Source organism: Phalangium opilio, unplaced genomic scaffold (assembly GCF_054372755.1).
Source record: "Phalangium opilio isolate 3A_F unplaced genomic scaffold, DU_Popi_V2 ptg000217l_1, whole genome shotgun sequence".
NCBI lineage: Eukaryota > Metazoa > Arthropoda > Arachnida > Opiliones > Phalangiidae > Phalangium > Phalangium opilio.
The window spans coordinates 13,717,795-13,741,813 of NW_028324218.1; the positions used below are offsets into that span (position 1 = coordinate 13,717,795).

The 24,019-nt window shown below is 37.4% G+C and overlaps 2 protein-coding genes across 3 annotated transcripts; one reads left to right on the plus strand and one right to left on the minus strand.

The window, feature by feature from the left end:
* The first annotated feature begins 134 nt into the window (after positions 1-134).
* LOC149616717 (cytochrome P450 2A9-like) lies at positions 135-5,858 on the plus strand. 2 transcript variants are annotated; one of them, XM_089857484.1, is made up of 7 exons: positions 135-402; positions 550-1,060; positions 1,121-1,451; positions 2,909-3,105; positions 3,188-3,451; positions 4,224-4,400; positions 5,174-5,380. In XM_089857484.1, the coding sequence occupies exons 2-7, from the start codon at positions 688-690 to the stop codon at positions 5,353-5,355; spliced, it is 1,524 nt and encodes a 507-aa protein (XP_089713610.1). In that variant the 5' UTR covers positions 135-402; positions 550-687; the 3' UTR covers positions 5,356-5,380. The 2 variants fall into 2 exon arrangements, with proteins under 2 accessions (XP_089713610.1, XP_089713612.1); XM_089857486.1 differs by adding an exon at positions 5,405-5,858 and having other exon boundaries at positions 384-1,060; positions 5,174-5,344.
* Positions 5,676-10,243, minus strand: LOC149616718 (uncharacterized). The gene is made up of 5 exons (XM_089857487.1): positions 10,120-10,243; positions 8,986-9,079; positions 8,810-8,925; positions 7,171-7,288; positions 5,676-7,088 (listed from the first exon to the last, which is right to left on the minus strand). The coding sequence occupies exons 1-5, from the start codon at positions 10,169-10,171 to the stop codon at positions 6,899-6,901; spliced, it is 570 nt and encodes a 189-aa protein (XP_089713613.1). The 5' UTR covers positions 10,172-10,243; the 3' UTR covers positions 5,676-6,898.
* Positions 10,244-24,019: the final 13,776 nt, after the last annotated feature.

The following is a 24,019-nucleotide window of genomic DNA, read 5'->3' on the forward strand; positions in this document are numbered from 1 at the left end:
CCTTGTAATCATCCGTGATTACAAGGTAAAAATAAAAAACTCGGCCTTGAGTTTTTTTTTATTTTCCATTTTAAGATAATTTTAATACTTTATTGTTATCGGTCTTTTTATTTAAATAGGAATGCGCAGTTCCAAGCTTCTGGGAAATAATTCGAAATGATATAGACTTATATATTATCTTATCTCTAATTTTAAAACAAATACTTCATTTAGGTATCTAAGAATATGGAAAAGGAAGGAATGGAGAACAGAGTAAGCTGGGCGCGCGTCAAAGTGCCAGACCCCCTTCCTCGGGACGGGGGGTATGAAAGAAGAGGCGGGTCATGGCGACAGAGGTAAAAAGGAATTACGTATTTTTCGCCGTCCCCGTCAGCTACGTAAAAACGTAGTTTAAGTGAGCCAGTAAGATAATTTAAACTTTTTGTTACGTGTTGGAGGGAGGGGCTCTATACTGGGCCATGAGTCGGACTGTAGTAAATACTAACCGTTCTCTATTATTTCTTCTAAAGTTAAATCTATCCCTGGTGTAAACTGTATTCATTTTACTAGGGTTAGAAAAACGTATAAAAAGATATGCAATCAAACATACGACGAAATTCTTAGTTATGTGAATGGATGGTTTTTCCTAAAGATATAAAACTTTCAACAACTTCAAATTGACATTTGCTCATACACTATTCACTAAAGATGTCTGATTTGTGGTATAAAAGTGTTATTGAGGATGCCCTAAAGGATCCAAAGGCAATTCTATTGACCATCCTGTTTGGTCTGATCGTTTATATTACTAGTTCATCTCTGATCAAGCGTCGCAAGTATCCACCAGGACCATGGGGTTTGCCCATTATCGGTTACGCCCCTTTTATGACCAAAACACCCCACGTCAAGCTATCAAAATTGTCCGAAAAGTACGGCGACGTGATCATGATCAGGATAATGGGTGACCCGATCGTCCATCTGAACAGCTACGAAGTTACGCGTGAAGCCTTTGTCGAAAAGGGCTACGACTTTGGGGGGAAACCACAAGATTTTAGCTTCTTTCAATGGATAACTGACAGCTTAGGTAATTAAATTCAAATCCTTAATTCCCTTGAAACTACTGTTTTCTAACGTATAACTTTAGGTATTGCTCAGAGCGAGGGACCAATTTGGAAAGAGCACCGAAGATTTGCCTTGCACACCTTGAGGGACTTTGGTTTTGGAAAGTTGGCTTTGGAACGCAAAGTTTTGGACATTGTTGGCGATTTGGTAAAAACTTTGGAGCTTAGTAAAGGACAACCAATCGATATCAACGAGGATATTTCCAACTGCGCCAACAACACCATTTGTAGTTTGCTTTTTAACAAACATTACGGCAGGAATGATCCCGAATTTCTCGAAACTAGAGCAGCCGTTAACGAAGTCTTTGGTCTTTTACAAGGAGCTAGCGCCTTCTTGGCCACACCATTATCTAAGTAAGTCTCAATTCACTCTTAAAGACATACAATTTCGAAAAATTCAGCTATCCCCAAGCGATTTAGTAAACCTTTGGAATATAACAGGCAATCTAAGCTTTAATTGTAGGCTTAGGTGGACATAGAATCTCTAAGAAAAGTCACATTTAATTCTTGGTTTTATAAAATAAACAAGTTGAGAAAACCAGATTATTACCTCTCCGAGTCAAATGGAGTAGTTTCACCCCATTTAGTTTTAAGTATTAATGATATTTCATGATAAGCAGGGTTCGAGTAATGAAATAAACCTACTCATTTCATTGTGAAATTAACCTGGGCCTCACACGAAACCCCTAAACCCACTTTAAGAGTACACATATGAAAATGCCAATAGCTTGATGTTATATCTTTGAAAGTATAGACTTGAATGATGAACATAATGAAATTACTTTTATTACTGGGAAATGACGGGAAAGTTTGCCCAATGAAGTGGTACATTCTTTGAAGCAGGTTCTAGTTGTTGCCGTGTTTCTGTAGTTGAAGCGGCCATTGAAAAGTGAAGCACCACCACTTTTATAGTGGTGAGCCGTCCCGCTCCAAAGGGGTTCTATTTTTCATACTTGTTACCAATAAATCTGGAATCTTGCTGGAGTGATTAGATTTAATGGCCTTGTCTGGTTTACATTACGTGTAGCACTGTAGCTTTGGTTGTTGATTTCTTATGAAAAACAAACCGTCTCTACACGGCAAAATTCATTTCTCATTTATCCTAAATGAACTTCACCACTCCGTTTTATTAAATAACAATATCAATACCAGTCCATATTAAAGCATAGCGCGGCTCCAGTGGATCCCCTACAAGTTGACTTTTTTTACGAACTCTAGTTCTGGCTTGGTAAAAAGTGGGCGGGATTTATACGATAAATCCCGCCCACTAGCCTTTGCCTAGCCAAACCCGGAGTTCTGGAGGAAAGTCACCTTGTAATGGATCCACTGGAGCCGCGCTATGCTTTAACTTTGGAAAGAGTTTCCACGATTTGTAATACTATGGGGTAACTTCTTAATTACTCGCGTATGTTCATACCCAACTTTTTTTACTCATCCTTCATTAACTTTGACTGAAGAAGTTTCCGTCTAATCTAATCTAATCTAAGTTTTTTGTCTATGAAGGGATTTCCACACTAAGCCAGTGGCTTGTTTACAGGTGGGTCCCTTTACAAATGCATAGGGGGTGGTGGCTAGCCCCTTTGCCACAGCTAACCTACAGCGCCCTATAGTAACTATTACAGTTAACCTCTGTGATTGTATGTCACGTTCTTCTTCAAGCTGCCGTTAAAGGTTTCTTACCAGAATTAATTTAAATAATTATTGGATGGTAACTGCTACATGTCTATACACGCAACACGTGCTGCTCTAATGAAACCTTGATTAAATAAAAAGCTCTCACCAATATTCCGTGTAAAAATTCTTATTTACAGATTTTTACCTATCCACATGCTACCAAACTACGACAAATTCACAGGTATCAAGAAGCATATCCAGTCGATATTCTCTAGACATATCAAAGAACACGAAGATACTTACGATCCAAACAATATGAGAGATTACTTGGACGCTTTCTTGGCCGAAAAAAAGAGACAAGAGACTGAGAAAGTAGAAGATACCACTTTTACTAGTAAACGAAACTTAACATTGGTTTACCATTCTTTCCTTGACTTGAGTCACAAATATGGATTATAACTTTAATATTTCTGCAGTCGATCGTCTAATAGCCATCGGTATGAACTTTTTCTTCGCTGGAACCGAGACAATCACCGCTACCATGTATTGGGCCTACAAAATCATGATGATCCATCAAGATGTCCAGAAAAAGGTCCAAGAGGAAATTGACCGCGTCATTGGTAGGGAAAGGGAACCGTCTATTATCGATCGAACAAAAATGCCCTACACCGAAGCCGTCATCGCTGAAATACATCGATTTGCCACGATAGTCGCCATTATTCCTGTCCACAGTAATCCCGGTAAGTTTCTATTTACTAACTGGTTAATTGTAGACCTTTTCGGGAGGTGTGATTATGTAACATGGTAATTTTTTGTTTGTTCGTTCGTTTGTTTGTCTGTGTACACGAAAACCAAGTGTGCCTAGACACTGATTAAGACAACCAGATGCCATTGCTTGGGAAATAAAGAAATTAGTATTATTGCAGTGGTCACTTTGTTTTTCATGTCGTCCCTCAATTCCGCTAACCGCAGTCCTCCACAGCCAGCTAAACTAGACGAGGGGCGTTCAAATGTATATCTTCACAACGTAACCTCACTCAAACTAATTTTAGGGAGTTCATTTGTTTATGAGAGGGGAAAATAGGTTTTTTTATGAAACATATTTGTAAATAACTAGTGAAATTCTAGAAACGTTTTTCGCTGTTATAAAAGTATTTTACCCCTCGGTCCCACGCACCGTCAAATTAGGTTTAAAAAACGGTGACTTGCGACTTGCGACTTGCGTAGTTTCTACAGCTTCAGTTGGTTGAAGACTATTAAGAAATATTTTTCTCTAGAATTAAGGAACAAAAAAACCAAGCTCATGATTTGTATGTCTGTTTTATAGATATTAATCTATTTGTAAATATAATTATTTTAGTAAGCCCGAACCAATAAGAACTTAATGGACACCATTTTATATTAACTTAGCGTTAGAAAATATGCATGGTTACTGAAACAAACATGCCAACCACACCTAGATAGCACGAAAATGTTCATTTGCGTTACTTGTTATACTTTATTACGAAACAGAGGAAGCTACTCTGGCTGGTTACACTATACCCAAACGAAGCATCATTATGGCCAATTTGTGGAGAATTCATCGAGACCCAAGGTACTATAGCGACCCTGAAAAGTTCATTCCGGAACGTTTCTTGGAGGCTGATGGATCGTTGAAGAAAATGGATCATCTGATACCATTCTCCATGGGTAAGTTAATTTCGACATTGAACATTTGTTCATAAGCCCATAACCCTCCTGTGGCGGTTTATAATCTATCCGTCTTCAGCCTAGATATTTAGTTCGAATCCCCCCAGCTTCCTTCATCATTTTCCATCATCTTAAAGGGCGCCATCGGAGGCTTGAGGGCGCGATAGTTTTACAAGAAGCAAAAGCAAGTCCGCCGTTTGTGTGTGTAGGCACGGAGCTTCCACAGGCCTCTGGTGGTGCCATTTAATTTAAACGGCGGAAAAAAATATGTGTCACTTCACTTCGATCACACGATAAGCTCAGAGGCGAGAATAGACCTTTCCGACGTAAATAAGGGGGTAGGTAATCCTCAGTATTGGAACATACAAGATACATTGCGTCTCTGTGTACTCATATGATACAAAAAGACTACAGCGCAGACGCCAAAAATAGGGTTAATGGCAAAGTTTTACCCCCGTGTCTTTCCCTCTTAGTTACATCCAAATGATCTACAACTTTGCCTTCTATTTCACTTTTTGGCGCCTGCGCTGTAGTCTTTTCGTATCATGAGAGTGCGCAGAAACGGTAATATTTCAACCCCCTTGATTCTGAGGGTTGCCTACCCAATTTTTTACGCCGAAAAGGTCTATTTATGTGTTGGCGCTAGCGTCGTGGCGTCCCGCTGTCTTAAAGCCTGAAGAGTGAATGAGGAAAAGCTTCACTTTGGTACTTCGTGTGTTATGGACTCCTGATTTTATTTCTAAAATACTTTCTTGTATCATAAACATTCGCAGGTAAAAGGGCTTGTCCCGGAGAAGCCTTGGCTCGTATGGAAGTATTCCTCTTTTTGACATCAGTTCTTCAAAGATTCAACCTCTCACAACCGGAAGGACACAATGATAACACTTTCGAGTGTCACAAGGCTGTTATACGAAGATTGACTTCTTATAAGCTTTCAGCCAAATGTAGATATTAAGGAAATAAATACCTAGTTAATGGTTGATTGTAGTAAATTGAATTTATAGGCATAAACTAGACTTTACTTCGAGGATTCCTAAACTTACACCGAGGTCGCTGCAATTGATCTTGCCTCGATTCTCAACAGTTTACTAGTGTGGCTCACCATGACGTTACCAAATACTCATTTGTGGATGAATTTGATCTCAATTCCATGATGTGGTTCCCAACGTCGCTACCTTTGTGTTCCAACTTAAAATTAGAAAAAAAAATCAATGTTTTTTATCCTCTAATTAGTAACGTTTGTAGAAAACTATTATCTTTACGACCTCTTCCGTGTTTAGTTTTAACAAGTTTTTAATAATGTTTACAAGTTAATTAGATCTTTGTGGCAAACAAGATTTGAGTGGATGGACGTTATTGCAAAATTGGTCAAAAAAACTTTATATTTTGCTACTAATCATACAAGTTACAAATACTTTTCCATCCCGCCTACAATAAAATCATAGTTAAAATTTGTAATGGAATCCATGTTCAATACGATTGGTTACAAAGATATCCAAAAATTTTAAGTAAAACGATCATTTCGAAAACCACTTATTTCAAAGTGATAAGAATGGTCTAAGATTTATGATAACAATTTCAAAATTCAATGAGATCCAACGACAGAACGACAAAATGGATAACGACATCTAATGACCATTAAGTATACGCGTCAACTGGGTGAATGTGGGAATTAGAGGAACAGCTTAGCAAAGTACTACTTCCAACGGTAAATTGAAATAACAAAAAAGTGAGGCAGTAATGATCTCTATGAAATTATAATGCCAAACCGTCACTCAAGTTGCCTCTGCGCTAACGAAAAACGGCTTCCAGAATGCAGTTATAGGAAATAGTCGCGTATGATTGCCTATATGATTCTCTTTGCTTATTATTCCCTTTTGCTGATGCGCAGGCAAACCGAATTATATCTACCAGGTCTGCAGTACGAAAGGGACCCACCTGTAAACAAGCCACAGGCTTAGTGTGGAAATCCCTTCATAGGCAAAGCTTAGATTATTATTATTATTATTATTATTAAATGAATGAACACCAAGAACGAAAAATACCCTAATGCTCGATTGCCTCAAAGCAACAGGCGACTCCATTATCACCCCTAGCATTCTGGCTAATTTCCTGAACACAAATTTTATGTTGCCAAAGACAGGAACCAATCAGACCTAATGCATTAGTTCCGAATGGTTCCTGCCTTTGGCTAAACTAATCTTTACCAAGCTTAGCCACTGTGTAGTAGAAAATTCATCTTTATGGGGCTTCAAAGTCGAACCAGAGATAAAATACATGTATAATGTCTTTAATAATTGCTTGACCTAAAAAGGCAGAAAGAAAGCGAGACTTCCTCCACTTTGGGCACAAGGGAAGGCTTCCGAATACAGTTCCTCACGTTGTGTTATTTCAATTTGTCTTTGCTACTACTGTGGTAAGGTTTAATAATTTTTAAAGCGCAGTGCAAAATTAAACTAATTCCCTATATCCATTGCTTCAAGTACAAATAAAAGACTTTATGATATAATAGGGATAAGTGTTAACAATGTTAAAAGGGTTAACGAAGCGATGTTTGAATTGCAACCGCAAGTAAACTTCTTGATGCTCTCTATTTCTTTGGACATGTAAATGAACTTTGGAGATTTATTGGGGCAAAATTTAGTTTCACTATTCTTTTCCTTGCAAGCTTCGAAAGCTTTCTTTGCTCTGTAAAATATTGCCAGAAAATATTTAAAAAATTTAGAATACACGATGAAAACTGTACACAAATGTATCAAAATGTAATTACTTGCAAAACACGTCCTTTGAAATTTCGTGAAGGTTGCTTCTATTGGTAATAGTGATCCACTCTCCGTAGCAAGATTCAAACATTTGAGGGCACTTTTCTATGTAATCGCTATGATTAGCTTTAAAGAAAACCATTAAAATTATTTAAAGCAATTAAGGTGACGAGGAATTTGAAAAGTTCAGTAATTTCCTCGAAAAGGTCATATTATAAAATTTTCGTGATGAAATTTTCGGCTTGCAACGTTATCACTAAAGTCCTACCATATGTTTATAAGATATGTTCCATAATTCGTAATGCTAGAAACTTACTATTTGGTAGTTCGAAAACGACGCGAGAATTGACTACACTTGGGATTGCAGTCTATCTTCTTATTGAGCCTGTACTAAGCCTTTGACAGCGCCTCACCAGACGTCGCTTTACGAAAATCTAAGACGTTTCACCCACGTCACTTCATGACAAGCTATCATTAATCAGTGGCAAAGTTATGGAACATATCTTATGAGCTTATGCGGAGCCTCCGAGATATCTAGGTTCGTGCCTATCGCGAAGCGAGAATATTTTTTTTTACTAATTTAGTTGGGAGCGCTTTTAGTATAGTAATGTAGAAATAAGTTCAGCCTCGTGACCCCGTCGACTGCTACAATATTAGGGCAAGGCATAGACGTAGAGCGGTGAAACCGAGGTCGCGGATAGTAAAAAAATGTTTTTGAAAATTTCCGAAGACCTTCATGACAAAGAAGTAAAGGATAAAAAAGCAAAGGTTAAAAAAAATGAAAGGTTACGAAGGAGTGAAAAAAATTCTCTTATGGTATAATAAAACTGTGAATTAGCAACTTCAAAAAGTTTTGTTTTACTAATAAAACAACAATGTTTAAATCTCATAATTAATTTTGTTGTCCACACATTCTAACCAAAAGATTCAATAAAAAATAAATAGCCCCTAAAACAATTACGTTAATTTATGGGTGAAACCTTTCTCTTTCACAAAATTTTTATATTTGGTCCCTAAAATATCAACAACAATTTATGGAAGATCCCCTTCGCAACTGAATTAAAGGCGCCATCTAGTACACATATTGGGTGAAAATATTGCCTCTATGAAACTGGATATTTCCCCACATAAAAAACGACACGCACGGGCCTAGATCATCTCGGAGGCTCAGCTGCAAACCCTAATTCAAATGGACTCAAAGTAATACTAAATTTAATATTGCATATTCTATCATTTTGAAAAGAGGAAAGGCAAAATTAACAGAAGACTGTATTTACGTGTTCTAAAGCTATAATTTTAACTTGTAATAAGATGGCTCCAGCGAGTCAATATTAAAATTTTGCGCGGCTACACGGCTAGCAACTATTTTTCCGGCGAACCTTGAATGTTAATTCCATATAGTCTAATAATTGTTTGTCAATTTTCCATCAACTTTTGTTCAAAAAAATTATACTGTCCTCAAATAACATCAGTAAACTGTAACTTAACAAACCCAAATTTCAATTCTTTAATTTACCGCAGTTTGAAGAATAATTAAGGTTATAGTTACAAAATTTTAAAGCGCGCGCCCTGATTCCTATGCCAGCGTTCGCCAAGCAAAATTAAAAAACAAATAAAAAAAAGTGTCAGTAACCACCTTAAACTTACCACAATCTATATTTAGATGGTCGATTTCCACATTGAGGCATACATTTTTTGTGAAATTGTTCCAAAACTCCTTTTCAGTGACGTCCTTACACTCATCAATAAACGGGTTTGTGAAACTAAAGGATGTAGAAAATTTTTAAATATTTCGTTAAAATAATAGGGTTCAATTGTCTTACTTGCAGTCTTTTTCCTTTACGGTAGCTTTTTCAGTGCAGTTATTGTACAGGATCAAGCAGTCGCTGTTAGTATTTTCAAATTTCGCATAGGGTTCTATAGTCAATGTTATTTCATTACTAAAATTTGCAACACAACATTTTTTCATCTCTCATTGAGTGTTTGGCTACTATTTTCGTATTTTAACCTCGCGGTGGGGATGGGGGTGCGTGTCTGTCACCACGTTCGAAGTTGGAAAATCGGAGAAAACGTGTTCGCAATTTCCGGACCGCGTTCGCAGTTCACAAAAATTCAGAAAATTATACTCCACAACGTTATCTATCTCACTTAAGCGCCATACCTTCACCAACTAGCTATCCGCAAATTCTTTCAGCCAATATTTATAATCTATTCCACATACACACCTAACCCACTTATTGGCTTCTAACAACAACACCATGCACTACCACTTGCACACCAATCTGTACTTATTGGATTCTAACACCGACATCGAATGGTATTTCGTCTATAGAGCTATTTCAGAGGGGGTAATGGCTACGTCACCAATGTTATTTGCCCATAGAGAAAACCCTCACAAAATGTCCGCCCCGGCCCGCCAAAGGCAGGCCCAATTTTCGTAGCAGACGAAATTTTTCCCCCACTGAAATAGCTCTATACCACATATACACCAATCTACACTTAATGGCTTCTAACAACAACACTATGTACTAGTTATAATAAGAAAGACGAAGCTTTCCTTAGAAAGAGTATTTAAAATCATGAATACTTCAAATTAGAGCCATGTAAAGAAGATGAAAGCAATTATTTTAGTCTTCACTGCTAACAAGACGCCACACGCCCACACCTGAGGACTACCCCAATTGGGCGATTAGCACCACCTGACCAATTTATCCAATGAAAAGGTACCATTTAAGAAATCCACTAAGCATAAAGTTTAAAATCAAGGATTATTTAGCTTGAGTTGAAATATGGCGTCACAAAATATAAAAGCAAGAAGAGTTTAGAACAGTGAGAATTATACACATCTTGTGAACGAAAGATAAAAATAAATATAGGAGCCTAGATATACAAAACAAAGAATCTTCGTATGACGGGCAAAACTTAACAGTTCAGATTATTCAATATAGAACACTCACCATAGAAAATCACCAATGTTACTATGGCTAAGAAGAACTTGCACAGCGTCATCTTGACTAACTACGGTACACCACTCAAATGAGTCTTTTCGCGAGTTCAATGCTTTCTAGTTCCTGTTATACCTGGAACTCAAAAGCACTTCTCTTGATTGAGACATAAGAGTATAACTAACATTCTATAAGTTTGACACTTGCAAAATTACAGCTCGCGATAAAAGGCTTAGCACATGCCATTTCTAGAGGGTTGGCAGGCCCTTCTAGATAAGAACCAACACCCTTCCGTAATGATAAAAAATCACACGTTTCTCTAAATTTCCCATAGAAAAAGCATGGGGTTTATGGTGGTCCAACACATCGAATAACTTCGAAACTGCAGCGAAGTTACTTTCGAAATACTTTCAAATTAAGAAGTAACTATTCAAGTTGTGCCTTTTCAAATTTTTATCAATAATAATTATGTCTAAGTATATTAGTTTAATTCATTTGTAAAGTATTTAAAAAACGGTTTTCGCTGTACCAAGTCAGTTTAATATGTTAACACGTTCAATGCTATTTTCTATAATATTCGTGCTGGTTGAAAAACAAGGGGCCTAGCGTTGTACTTGCTTACAAGTTACGTTAGTAAATTTGTTTTATAAGGGAAAAGACTTTCAATTCAAATGTCGTGAAATACCAATAATAAGGAAATTAACTTAAAAATATAGCTTGTAGACAGTTCTTATATCACTCTGGAATTGCTTCCCAGTAAGGTTTTAGAATTAGAAAGTTTCCTAATTATCATATGGAAGATATATTATTAACTTATGCTGTACTTGAGAGTTTTAATTTGATATATTGATAACCTATCTTGGATCACTTGCTATGGTGTAGGAGTGACAGACTGTCACCTTTACTAATAAAACAAACTAAGGGTTTATTTGTGGAACCAAAAGCTGATAAACAAGTATGGCAGTTTGGCACCTGATGGCACTATAACCTATGCCTTAAGAATTGTTTTCAATATTATTTATTCTTTTTTTCAAATCTGATTATTTTTAAATAATATGAATTTTATATCAAATAGTTTTACATATTTTATTTGAAAAGTATGTTTTGATATAATTATGAAGTATGAATATTGCCCTTTCTATAAAAATAAATATTCCTTTGCTTCTTTAATTATACAAAATTAAGTTAAAGAGCCAACGAAAAGCTAAGTTCCAAGGTGGTCCATTGAACATTCTCCGTTCAATACTTCTCTAGCGAATGCAATAATAAACTTGGTGAAATCGAGGCATACATTTTTAATATAATCAAAAGTACTTAAAGACGTCATCGAATCTTCATCAGAGGAAAGGAGCGATTTCCTTAAATATTTATGAATTGACCACTTCCGAGACTTATATACCTTTAATAGCAAACCTTAATTTTCCCATTACACTATCATCAAATATGAAAGAAATGTTTGAATGTCACATTTGCATAATTTTATTAATTTATTCGTTTTCTGAGGTTCGATTTCGAAATTGTTTTTACTAATATCAAGAAGTGATATCTAGTTTATTAGGGAGAAGGTATAAGATGCCTAAGTATTCGCGCGACATAGTCCCACTCCCCCTTTCAAAATACAAGGGGGGAAGTAAAAGGGGGTCGGGCTATTTCACCTCTCCGTATTCGGAAAATACCTAATTTTCGTCATTCGCGTCGCGCTGATGAGAGGTTTCAAGAACCAATGAGATGCTGGTTGTAATTTAGAGGCGGGATTAACTCCGGACCTACGTTTGGACTGGAAATAAAGCTGGAAAAGTGGGGAATTTATACCTTCTCCCTAATAAACTAGATATCACTTCTTGCTAATATGGAATGACAAAAGCTCTAGAATTTACGTCTCTTTTAGAATAAAAGTGCTTTAAGACGGCAATTATATCGATTGATCAAACAGTCATGAAATGATTCTCCGAAAAATTACATCATAATATGACGAAGTTCACTTCTCCGCAATGTTAGAGGAAATCATAAATTGCAGTAAATCTATTTGCCTTACAAACTGCTACAAGTCCAAGAGCACGAAGAAATATTTTTGACAAAGTTCTGTAACTTGTACTGTACATCAGGGTTACAATTTTTGGGCGTTTGTTATTTACGTTATAAAAGGGGAAACGCCTACTAGCACCAGAAGTAAGATAAGGGACCACAAGTATCGAGGTCGAGGTAACCAAACTCTTCACTTGGCGAAAGTGAATATTCTTGATAAAACACCAACGGTTGGCCCTCTGGTAGCGGTTTCTGAATTTTCCCTCCAAAACGTGAGACACTCGTGGTGGTAGACGGCCGAACTAGATTCAAGCACCCGCGTCCGTGTTCCGCGGCTTTAGGTTGAGGGGAAGGGGGTATTCATTTTTTTTGGAACTTGACCAATTATTTTTGCAAACTAGTGTAGGCGCGATGGAAGCGGCATGAAATCCTCAAATTTGTTCACTAGTGCCAGGATTTATTATTAATGCTAGAGCTCTTTACTTCTAGTCCCTTATTTAACTTCTGCTAGCAATAAAGACAACGAATATTGTTATATTTTTGCTTTTCATCTCTGGTTAAAAAGTAATAATTTATTAATCATCTTTACGATCTATTTATATCTTACGAGTTAAAATAATAATTGTAACCATATTTGTGTCGTTACAAAACACTACAAGTGCAACTACGCGTGGAGTTACTACCCAAGTTCTGCAACTTATACAGGACATCCGGGTTTAATTGAATGTAAATGACGGCGTAGGTAATGGCCACGCCCATAAAGGACACGAAGAAATTTTTGGTGATGACAAAGCATCCTCCCAAACGGATACCATTCTTCATGGACCACAATTGGTTATACAACAAATTTATCTCCGCCTGGTACCCAGCGGTGATGGCGTGTTCTGCTAAAACCGGGACATAATCAAAAGATTCGGCCAAGACATCAGGGATCTTGCTTGCATAATAAGTCACCGTCGTTAATGTGACGAGATCACCGAAGTTCAAAATTAAGTGATAGACAAAGTTGAGGATTGTGGTACTTCCGGCTCGCTTGATTCCTTCCGTGACGCCACTGCATGTGTGCAACAAAGTGATGACGTACCATAACAAAACGATGTTTTGTAGTATCGAGTTAGCCTCTTCGATTAAACCATTTAACTGCCGTAAACGGGAACGCATGGTGCCAAGAAATGGTCCAAACTGGTCTCTTGTTTCAAGTGTAGCCTATCAGAAAAATTGTTAGATCTACGAAGTAAACATTGGGGGAAATTAATTCTCTAACTTTTTAAGCGAGTTATCTCAAGTGCTAACTATAGACTAAAGGGTCAGTGGTCAACCTCGTGCGTTCCTTGAGAGCGAAGATTTAAATAGGCGATTATTTATAGGTGTCATCTAACCTTGAAATAAAATCGGCAGATGCCTTGCGATTCCTATTGTGCTGATAAAAAACCAGGTGGTCAAGTTAAATTTTTACCGCCTTCAGTTATAAAGCAAGCGATAACTTATCGACCAGATCAACCCTTTGCTAAGTTATCGCTCTCATGAAAATTAACAACGGTTAAAGTTTACTTTGACCTCGTTGTTTTTTATTAGCACAAGGGGAATTCCAAGACATCTACCGCTTTTCGTTCGAAGTTTGATTACACCTAAGACCAATCACCTATTTAAATATCGCGATCTCATAGAAGGCACAAGATTAACACCAACCCTTTAGTCAATAGTTATAACTCGCTTAAAAAGTTGGAGAATTGCCTGAGTTTGTCTAAATTACGAACCAAATCCTTATTAAATCTTTCGGCGATGCTAACGATGGCCATACAGACGAATGCGTAGAAACTTGCAATAAGAATTCCGCAACCAATGACGCAGTAACTGTAGAACGTAAAAATCGTTGATGTCACAATACGAGACTGCAACATGGTTAAAGGACGATACTCATTTGGATCGCAAACGAAGCAGTAATAATCGGCCATGATAAAGTAGTGACTATCCGCGGACCCGTTCATGATATCCAGCGCGCCAACGATAGCCAATAATGTTCCTAAAATCAAGGCGATAGTAACGAATAAACGGTGTTTGCGGAAAAGGCCTTGCAAGACTGTCTTTTCCGAGGCATCCAAAGCGATGAAAAGCTTAACCAGAAGTGACTTGATTTGCTTCCGACGGAAGAAGATGGTGTACAACGCGACCAGTTGCGAAATTTCAGATAAAATGTAACCCCCTAAATTGAAAACCGCTCCTTGACGACGCGTATGTGTTAAATAAATCAAGTTGGATATTATGGCGTAATGAATATGCATCGCGGACAGTATCATCCATAGTTTAAAGAATCTCAAGTTGCCCTTGCCGACATATAATTGAAACTTACGCGAAATGTCCTTAGAGACATCGTCGTCTTGTGACGAAAACCACGTGGACGTTTTTAACAGCATCTATTCTTTCTGGTGTTACCAATGCTAAAAAGAGTAGTATTAAAACCCAAACCGGGTTAAGGAACCGTAGTAAATGTAAATTGTTTATTGTTTGTACAAGGCGTTGCTCTTTTATAACGAAAGGGAAACGCCTTGTTGAACTTTTTAGTTGTTAACCATTTGAGAGTCACTGTAAGGTGGCTATTATGTTGTTCGATTTTTGGCTGTTTTATTTGGTTAAACATAATTTATTTTGTTTATAACTTACATCAACAAACACTAAATACACGTTATACAAATTAAAACTTACCGAGGAATGAATTATGTTAGTTAAATTAGTATTTCAATTGATATCTATAGGAATTAAACGGATGTTAAACGTAATTTTGATTTAGTTGGGGCTGATGTCGTTGCCTTCGCCGGCATACGCGGTAGCCAGAACGCATTCGACAAATGTTTTCTCCGATTCACTACTGAAAAAATTGCGATCTATCATATTTGTACAGATGGCTTCGATTTTTAGAAGTTGATTGTAGCAAATATCCCGTTTAGTCTCGCACTCATCTTTTTGCCTCAATAACTCCGATTTCTATGGATAAAACAACCATCAAACACCAAGCAAAAAGCAGGTTTTTAGTTTCAAGTTATAGGGTAGCTGGCTCACTTGCTCGGTCAATTGATCGATTCTATCTTGTATAGCTCGTTGTCTGTACAATGCAGTTTCTGAAGAATTTCTACTCATAGGTCGAACCACACCTGTAATAAATTAACAACCGTTACCCTGAATTAGGACTGAAACTACGGGTAGACTTTTTGGTACAGTCATACATTCCTGGTACAGTTTTACTTCCAAGCTAAACATAATTATATATATAAAATAAACGACAAAATTAATGTTTGACTACGTAATTAACTAAGTTAATATCTGGCGGCTCGCGGAACCAACCTTGAGGAACTGAACCGAACTACTTCCAACACCTTTTTCTAGTGTTTCAACCATGCAGTTTGTTTCTGTGCATGTAGAACAAACACACAAAATCAAACCACTTTCTAAAATAAGATTGGACCACTTTGTGTCTGTACCGACTTGATACTTCAACCATGGAGAAAGGGGGGAGGAGTCGAATTGAGTAGCGTTTCTCGGTCACTATGCGTAGTAAGTTTCACCCCCAAGTGGGAGAAAACTGTGGGGGATGGAATGGGGAAAGATTCTTGCACACTGTGGTAAAACCACCATGCTTCTTTGGCTACATTTATCACGCCCTCTCTCGACTATATCTCGACTTAGCAAATTCAAAATTTAGTGGCAGCATGGTTCCAGGCTTCCATCGTTTTAGATAATAACTTTGGCTTTTATACACGCAGTATATGCCCATATTCAAATAATTAATACGTGAAATATTATTTAATTCACAAAAAGCTTGCCTCCGTTCCTCCGTTGAAATCTACGCGCCACGGAGTAGTAGAAGGCAATTAAATTAAACTCGCCACCATGGTGCTACAGACGGCGCCAGCTAACTAGGTCCACGTGTGTTTACCACGATGTGGATGATGCGTCCCCCACTATTTCAACCCACCCCGTCCTCCCGTTTTTGTGGGAAATTATATCGCGGGTCGGGGCAGAGTTCGGCTCAAGATTTCCTCCCCCTTTCTCCATGCTTCAACACACTATAGACCAATTCGGAAGTTGCCTACGGAGAAACCAACAAACGAGGGCGAGGCCGCCATTGTGGCAACGCCAGACGGAGCCCGAGTTCAGGGTGGGAAATAGGGATACTTTATTAAACTGGACATCAGGCCAGCGACCCCCCTGACCTGGAATAAATAAACTGGTCCATGACCATTGACCAGGGCACGTCGTCTGCTAAACTATAGAAGTGGATAATTGAAGTATTTGAATTAATGTCTGGACTCTGGTTACCCTTGAATTTTCTTAGTGGTCCCGTGGACCACTGACCCCCCCCCCCTCCGATTGAATTTTTAAACTGGACCAGGCAATTTTTAAACTGCTCAGTTGCCCTGTGCCAAAGCCTTATTTGCCACGCTGCCCAAGTTCACTACACGCGGGAGTCTAACCAACTTGCACTGCCTCTAGCGGCGCTTCTCGGCGACAGGGAGGAAACCCCAATAGTGCCCTCGCCCCTATGTGCTGGTTTCTCTGTATGTTAATACCGTAATGGTCTATGGTCCAACATTCACTACTCACTAGTTCTTTCAGAAGACCTATACCCATGTTTCAGCTCAGATCCAGTTTTACTCGGACATGAAGAAACTGAATTGATAGAGCTACAAGATGAAACTGATGCTACGGATTCAGTTGAGCCGGCTCGTGATGTATTTAGTATAGTTGCGGACTTGTTCCTGTAGAGGCTAACAGCGGGTGATCCAGAAGAATGAAGGGATGTGTTTAAATGATTTATCCCATAACCCCAAGAAGCGCTACGAGATTCTAATGACTTATTTGGATCCTGCCGGTAATTAACATCCCAAAACATTTTGAACCACTGTACAAATTCTAAATTATCTTGGAACCGAGCTTTGGATAATCTGTCCAAAGGAACCGTCTGGAATATAATTAGAAAATTACTAAATTAGGAGATGATAGCAAAAGTGTATGGATATAAAAACAAAAAGTACACTTCATTAACAATTCCCTGCCTTTGGCTGTAGACGACATGTAAACTGAGAAGCAAACTATCCTCCTCTCAACCCCCTACACGAACTAACCAAAATCAGGGAAAAACCAAACCAATCAGGGAAGAGCTGCTTGGCGTCATTGGTTTAGAGAAAGTAGTGCATGATGCTGGCGATCCAAACGTTAATTTTTGGTACTAGAGCTAGCTTATGCTATTCTTTATGAGCCTATTCACGGATTATTACCTATGCCACGCTCATAGCAGACGGGGATCGACACTATTCTGCGATAAAGGAAGGCTTCTCATATTACACGGCGCAAGAAAGTTTCAACAAAGTGCACTTTTTGTTTTATATACTTTTGATGGCAGTAAACCCTTTTCAAAAGCGAGGTCGCAGCACCGTCTGCTTCATTTAGGGTCAAGACGAACTATCTGGTATGATGTGGATCCAAAGACGTTAGATAGGACTTCAACGTTACCAGTCCACCAGAGTAGTTTTGTTAGAAGCAAAATCTAATGTCGTTGGATAAACATAAAAAAGCTATGTAGCCAAAGTGTCAAACACCAGTTTCTGTTTCACCCCTGCAGACTTTTGAAAAGGCTAAAATGCGCCAATGTGGACGCGGATTACCTTATCGCTGTTGACCTTTTTCAAAGCTAATTGTAAAAGTTTCAAATTGTGAATGTAGTGATCTTCTAGCTTGGCTTCCATTTGAAGTTTTTTTTTACAATTACTGATCCTAAAATGAAACAAAACTTGAAATTATCCATTAAATTATTCGGTTTTACAATTAATCCATACCCGGAAACATTATATCCATTAATTGACAGTAAGCGACGCCTAGAAATTAATAAAAATATATAGGGTTATTGTCACAATAAGTTTTCCGTTTGAAATTATAGTTTATGTATGAATTTCAATAACGACTTCCTGTTACTCCCAAAAAATTTTAGTATTAAAATAGTAGTTAATAAAACAGCAATTAGCTCGCCCTTGGTCCCACCCTATTTGGATACATCTTTTTATGTTAAAAAGGCGGTGAGGAGCCCTCATTATCGGGACATACAAGAGGGTTGATAAATTGACCTCTCTTCGTATTATCAAAATACCAAAAAGAAAGCCGGCTTTAAAATGTCCGTGTTTGTATTCCTTTAAGGTGATGTTTTAAATCGAGTGGAATTTAAATGACAAGCTTACCGTCACATAATTGTTCGATGCGTTTGTACTTTTTCTGAAGAGTTTCGTTAATCCAATCAAGGATTTTATATCGGCTTAAATTAATTGCTCTGCTCGGAGTTGGATAAACGCATTGGCGAATTACTTTTGGAGTACCGCCTTGAGTGCTTGAAGCCGTTGCCATTGTTAAATAAACCTAATTAAACAAAATTTTTTTTTTAATTGACGATTTCCGGACAACCGGACTTGTGAAAAATCTCCAACACGACTGAAAACGAAACTTTAAACCAGCCACAAAAACTATACTGAACAAGAAAGCGTAGGCCTATTCTTGGCCTAAAATATCGTAGACTTAACGAGATTTCGTGTTTTTTATTTTTTATGATGTAATCATTTATTCTAGGAGAGCGATAGCTCTCTTAGATAAGACTTCATACCGACTTTAATGTATAAGGATGGTTTTTTGATTGGTTATAACTTTTTTTGTATCGTATTAACTGCTTTGAAAAAATTCCACAGAACTACAATTCGGGCCCTCAATATGTGGTTAAAATTTCAAAAAGATCCACTCATTAGTTTATTTTATAAAAAATAAAGTTGCTAAGGGTGGTTTTCATTTGCATAAAATGATTCAGCCCTTTGGGTGAAAAAGTTAAATTTTCCCATAGAAATAACATGGAGTTTTTTTCAAATTTAGCCATTTTGTCGCCACCCTTTTGAAATGAAATTTTCGTTTGTTACGTTTGGGAACGGTTTTATATCAAAATTTAAACCTTTTTCTAGGACCATTTTTAAGGTTTTTGAGAAAAATTAATTTTAAGTATGTTTAATTTTAAATTTTAAAAACTACCCCAATCTGCGATATTTTAGCATTTATACACTGTTTTATTAGGAAATATCAGCGAGACCAATGTTGGCCTTTTTTGACGTATAGTGCCTCATAATAATCCGATTGTTTCTTCTTAATGCCTTTTGGTTGGAATGGCCTATCGATAGTGAGATAAGACGGCTTTAATATTGCTGCAGTGACGTTGTCGCGGCCGCTACAGCGACGCCATCAAAACACACGGGTCTAAATTGTCGCGGATATAGTCAAATTCAAACTAGCTTAATGGACATTTTAACTTTTCCCTGCTAATTATTCTGGATTACCAATAAAAGGTAATTAAACTAGACTCCCAATTAAAGATAAATAAACTAGATTACGAATTTAAATAATTAAAGTACTTTACCAATTAAACGTTCTTAAAATAAATTATCAATTAGAGTTAATTAAACTAGACTACCAATTAGAGGCTATTAAACTAGATTACGAATTAAGGGTAATTAAGCTAGATTACCAATTAAGGGTAATTAATCTAGATTACCAATTAAGGGTAATTAATCTAGATTACCAATTAAGGGTAATTAATCTAGATTACCAATTAAGGGTAATTAATCTAGATTACCAATTAAGGGTAATTAATCTAGATTACCGACGACTGGAAATTAAACCAGATTACCGACGACTGGTAATTAAACCAGATTACCGACGACTGGTAATTAAGCTAGATTACCGACGACTGGTAATTAAGCTACATTACCGACGACTGGTAATTAAGCTACATTACCGACGACTGGTAATTAAGCTACATTATCGACGACTGGTAATTAAGCTAGATTACCGACGGCTGGTAATTAAGCTAGATTACCGACGACTGGTAATTAAGCTAGATTACCGACGGCTGGTAATACCGACGACCGGTAATTAAGCTAGATTACCGACGGCCGGTAATTAAGCTAGATTACCGACGGCCGGTAATTAAGCTAGATTACCGACGACTGGTAATTAAGCTAGATTACCGACGATTGGTAATTAAGCTAGATTACCGACGACTGGTAATTAAGCTAGATTACCGACGATTGGTAATTAAGCTAGATTACCGACGATTGGTAATTAAGCTAGATTACCGACGACCGGTAATTAAGCTAGATTACCGACGACCGGTAATTAAGCTAGATTACCGACGACCGGTAATTAAGCAAGATTACCGACGACCGGTAATTAAGCTAGATTGACGACGATCGGTAATTAAGCTAGATTACCGACGACCGGTAATTAAGCTAGATTACCGACGACCGGTAATTAAGCTAGATTACCGACGACCGGTAATTAAGCTAGATTACCGACGACCGGTAATTAAGCTAGATTAACGACGACCGGTAATTAAGCTAGATTACCGACGACCGGTAATTAAGCTAGATTAACGACGATCGGTAATTAAGCTAGATTACCGACGACCGCTAATTAAGCTAGATTACCGACGACCGGTAATTAAGCCGTATTACCGACGGCTGGTATTTAAGCTAGATTACCGATGGACGCGCAACGGCCTAGGACTTTTTCTCCCATATTTTAAAGAATTTTAATTAATATGAAGACTGAAGTGACAGATATTAATAAAAACTGTCATTGTAGACAAAGACTGGAAAGTGTAAAAGATAAGGTTTGAAAATGAACTGCCTGAAGTAACAGATATTAAAATTTTCACTATTGAAGACATCATTATAAAACATCAATTATTTTAAAAAATTCTTATCTTACTTTTTTTCACCAAAATTTCATTTTCCCGAAATATTTTTCAGCAATATTTACCAAGTATTTTGTCCTCAATAGTAGTTGTCACCTAGAAGGGTTTAAGGGATACTAGCTTGGTACTGGTTTTACTTTCAACTAACATTTGATTCTAGGAGATTCAAATGCTTCGATATCTGAAAAGATTTCTCTTGAAGAGTTTAAATTTTTATATTTTAAAATTGAAAATATTGCGAAGCGGAAAATAATATAGGCCTTTTCTTTGTGATTTAGTTATTAGTGTCGAAAAGATCTGTAGATTGATCGTGATCTTTGAGAGCAACACAGCACGTTAATATTTATTACTTTGAAAGCTTTACAATTTAAGAATACGTTTTGTAAAGTTTTAATACGGTTTATATTTTGTAAGCTCTCAACGATTTTCTCACGTTATAGGGTCAATTTTCTACCTAATTTTAAATTTTTGATAAAAAATAAAATGTAAAGCCGTAGTATTTTTAAAATAACGCGCATGTTCCTTTTTAAAATACTTTCCCGAAGTAATTTTGGTGAAAAAAAGTAAGATAAAATTTTTTTTAAATAATTGATGTTTTATAATGATGTCTTCAATAGTGAAAATTTTAATATCTGTTACTTCAGGCAGTTCATTTTCAAACCTTATCTTTTACACTTTCCAGTCTTTGTCTACAATGACAGTTTTTTACCTCTCCGAAAGACGTATGTCACGGAGAGGTTCTAATTTCGACGTGTCTGTCTGTCTGTCTGTCTGTGTGTCTGACGGTGTGTGTGTCAGTCTGTTGTTATTGACTTACACCCCAGGGGACCGCGTTCGCAGTTTTCAAATCGGAGCAAACGTTTTCCCAAATTCCGGACCGCATTTACAGTTCCCGGAAATTTGGAAAATTGTATTCCACTTACAATGGCTATTATCCATTGGCTATCTAACACCACTATCCTCAGGCCATTTGTCCAGCTTACTGACTTCTATAATCCACCTTCATCTGCTCGTTGTCCATCCCACATGGACACCAGTCTCTACACACTGGCTTCTATTCACCACCATCTTCTGGTCATTGTCCATCTCACATGGACACCAGTCACACCACCATCTTCTGGTTTTTGTCCATCCCACATGGACACCAGTCTGTACACCTGTCTTCTAACACCACCATCTTCTGGTCTTTGTTTTTGTCCATCCCACATAGACACCAGTCAGTACACCTGGCTTCTACTCCATCGTCATCGTTTGGTTTAAGACATTCGCGGCGATCAACTAGGGTTACGAGAAACGTCTAGCCAGCCTAAGGTGGGATCGACCACCGAAGGTTTTCGCAATTGCGGTTGTTCTTGCTTTTAACTGTAGTTCGACACCCTTATATACTACCTATTTGAGTAAGGCCAAGCAACCGGAGTATGCTTCATTTCAAACGCCAATATTAGTCAAGTCTCTCAAGAATGTTTAATTGTTCTTTTTAAAAAGGATGTAACGCACAATAAGGCGAACAACTAACGAAGAAAATATTTAATATTAATTATATTTATTTTAATATTTAAGATAATCTCTTTTCTCAATTCAAAATTAATACGGAAAGAGCTAAAAAGCAGTCTATTTTTTTGTCTGTGTGTGTCTGTCCGTTGTCACACTAGTGCGCCGAGTTAGCAGTTCGCTTTGTTTTGATGTGTTAAGAAATCCTACAGGACCTTAATATTCACTTTTTCCATAATATAAAGTGAATATGTGGAAATTGTTTTCGTAGTTACGATGCATTTAGTACTTTTGTAGCTTTAATGCTCTGTTTCATTTTGATATCCCAAGAATATTTTTTATAATTATTATTTGAAATGGATGTTTATATATTACTTAAGCTATACTACATCTGTTTATAGCATAATCCTTTCGTTACTGATAGCAAGAAGAACGCTACTAGGTCGGTCAAATGAACTTTTATTAGTCAATAGGCATAGTGAACCCAAAAGTAAATGCTTGGGTTTGGTAATCGTTTCTGTAATGCAGAGACATTAACGGTTCAGAGTGGGCCGAAAGTTAAATACACTTTTAAATAATCGGTGTTAGATTTTACAATTGATAAAGCATCATGGTGAAAATCTAGGCCGCGTTCAGCAGAGCTCAGCGCTGTTAGCAGTGTCGTACAGAAGGGATTTTGTTTTTGAATTTTGACGTCACGGTGCTCAGCGCTGAGCCAGCGCGGTCACCAAAGAAAATAGTCGGGTTTTTGGATAACGTGACGTAAAACGCTTAGTTCTCAGCTTGGCGGCAAAAACATGGAGGTATTATTACAAGTAGCTCTTGCCGATTCTGATGGGACTATACCTATTTAATTGGCGTGAAACCAGTTGATCACGCGAGAATTTTAAGAGACATGTTAGTTAATTATAAAAGTTGTTCTTATCTATCTCTATAAATATGTTATATATGTATATCCTTATAGAGTAATTTCTTTCCCATATACGGCAACGTCATAACCCTCTATCTCTTACCTTAGTGATATCCCCCTCCCCTTCCCTTCCGGAGGCAAATAGTATTCTCTAGTACAAAGTTGCCCCTAACGTAGGGGATACACAGTTCACTCCCCCTTCAGTATTTGTTCATAAAAAAGAAACATTTCCATATCTGGGTAAATAAGTAGGCTTCATCTTGACTCGGAGAGGTAATATTTTGGTTTTCCCAACTTGTATTAATATTTTATATGGAGTGTTTTTATTCTAGTGATAATATTTTTTTCTTAAAAGTGCATTGATGTTTCATAGTTGTAACAAAAGCGCATAGATAACCAGAAAGTGAAGAATGATCGAGAAGCTTAACCCGCAACATGAGAAATGAGTTCCCCTATAGTCGGTTCAAGATTTCCGTCCCCCCCCCCCCCATTCAAAGCGAAGGGAAGTCTTTTGCCGCGCAAAGAGAGAATTTATAATAGGGAGTGGAAGCTCTTGCCCTTGACAGTGCTAAATACAATGTAGCTCAAACAAGTAGGCTGCGACGCTAAAACTGGCCAGGTAAATTTCCGGTCACATGATTCTCCTTTAATTTTAAAGTTTGCCCACAATCACTGTTGGCTGTACAATTACCCAATAAGGGTTCGCGATT

What these genes read in the sequence shown, in the direction of transcription:
- LOC149616718 (XM_089857487.1), bottom strand. Translation starts at nt 10,171, where the DNA reads ATGACGCTGTGCAAGTTCTTCTTAGCCATAGTAACATTGGTGATTTTC. An exon ending in CCATCTAAATATAGATTGTG is followed by an intron (nt 7,289 to 8,809) that starts GTAAGTTTAAGG and finishes TTTTCTTTAAAG; the next exon opens with CTAATCATAGCGATTACATA. An exon ending in TCAAAGGACGTGTTTTGCAA is followed by an intron (nt 7,089 to 7,170) that starts GTAATTACATTT and finishes AATATTTTACAG; the next exon opens with AGCAAAGAAAGCTTTCGAAG.
- LOC149616717 (XM_089857484.1), top strand. Translation starts at nt 688, where the DNA reads ATGTCTGATTTGTGGTATAAAAGTGTTATTGAGGATGCCCTAAAGGAT. An exon ending in ATGGATAACTGACAGCTTAG is followed by an intron (nt 1,061 to 1,120) that starts GTAATTAAATTC and finishes GTATAACTTTAG; the next exon opens with GTATTGCTCAGAGCGAGGGA. An exon ending in TCCTGTCCACAGTAATCCCG is followed by an intron (nt 3,452 to 4,223) that starts GTAAGTTTCTAT and finishes ATTACGAAACAG; the next exon opens with AGGAAGCTACTCTGGCTGGT.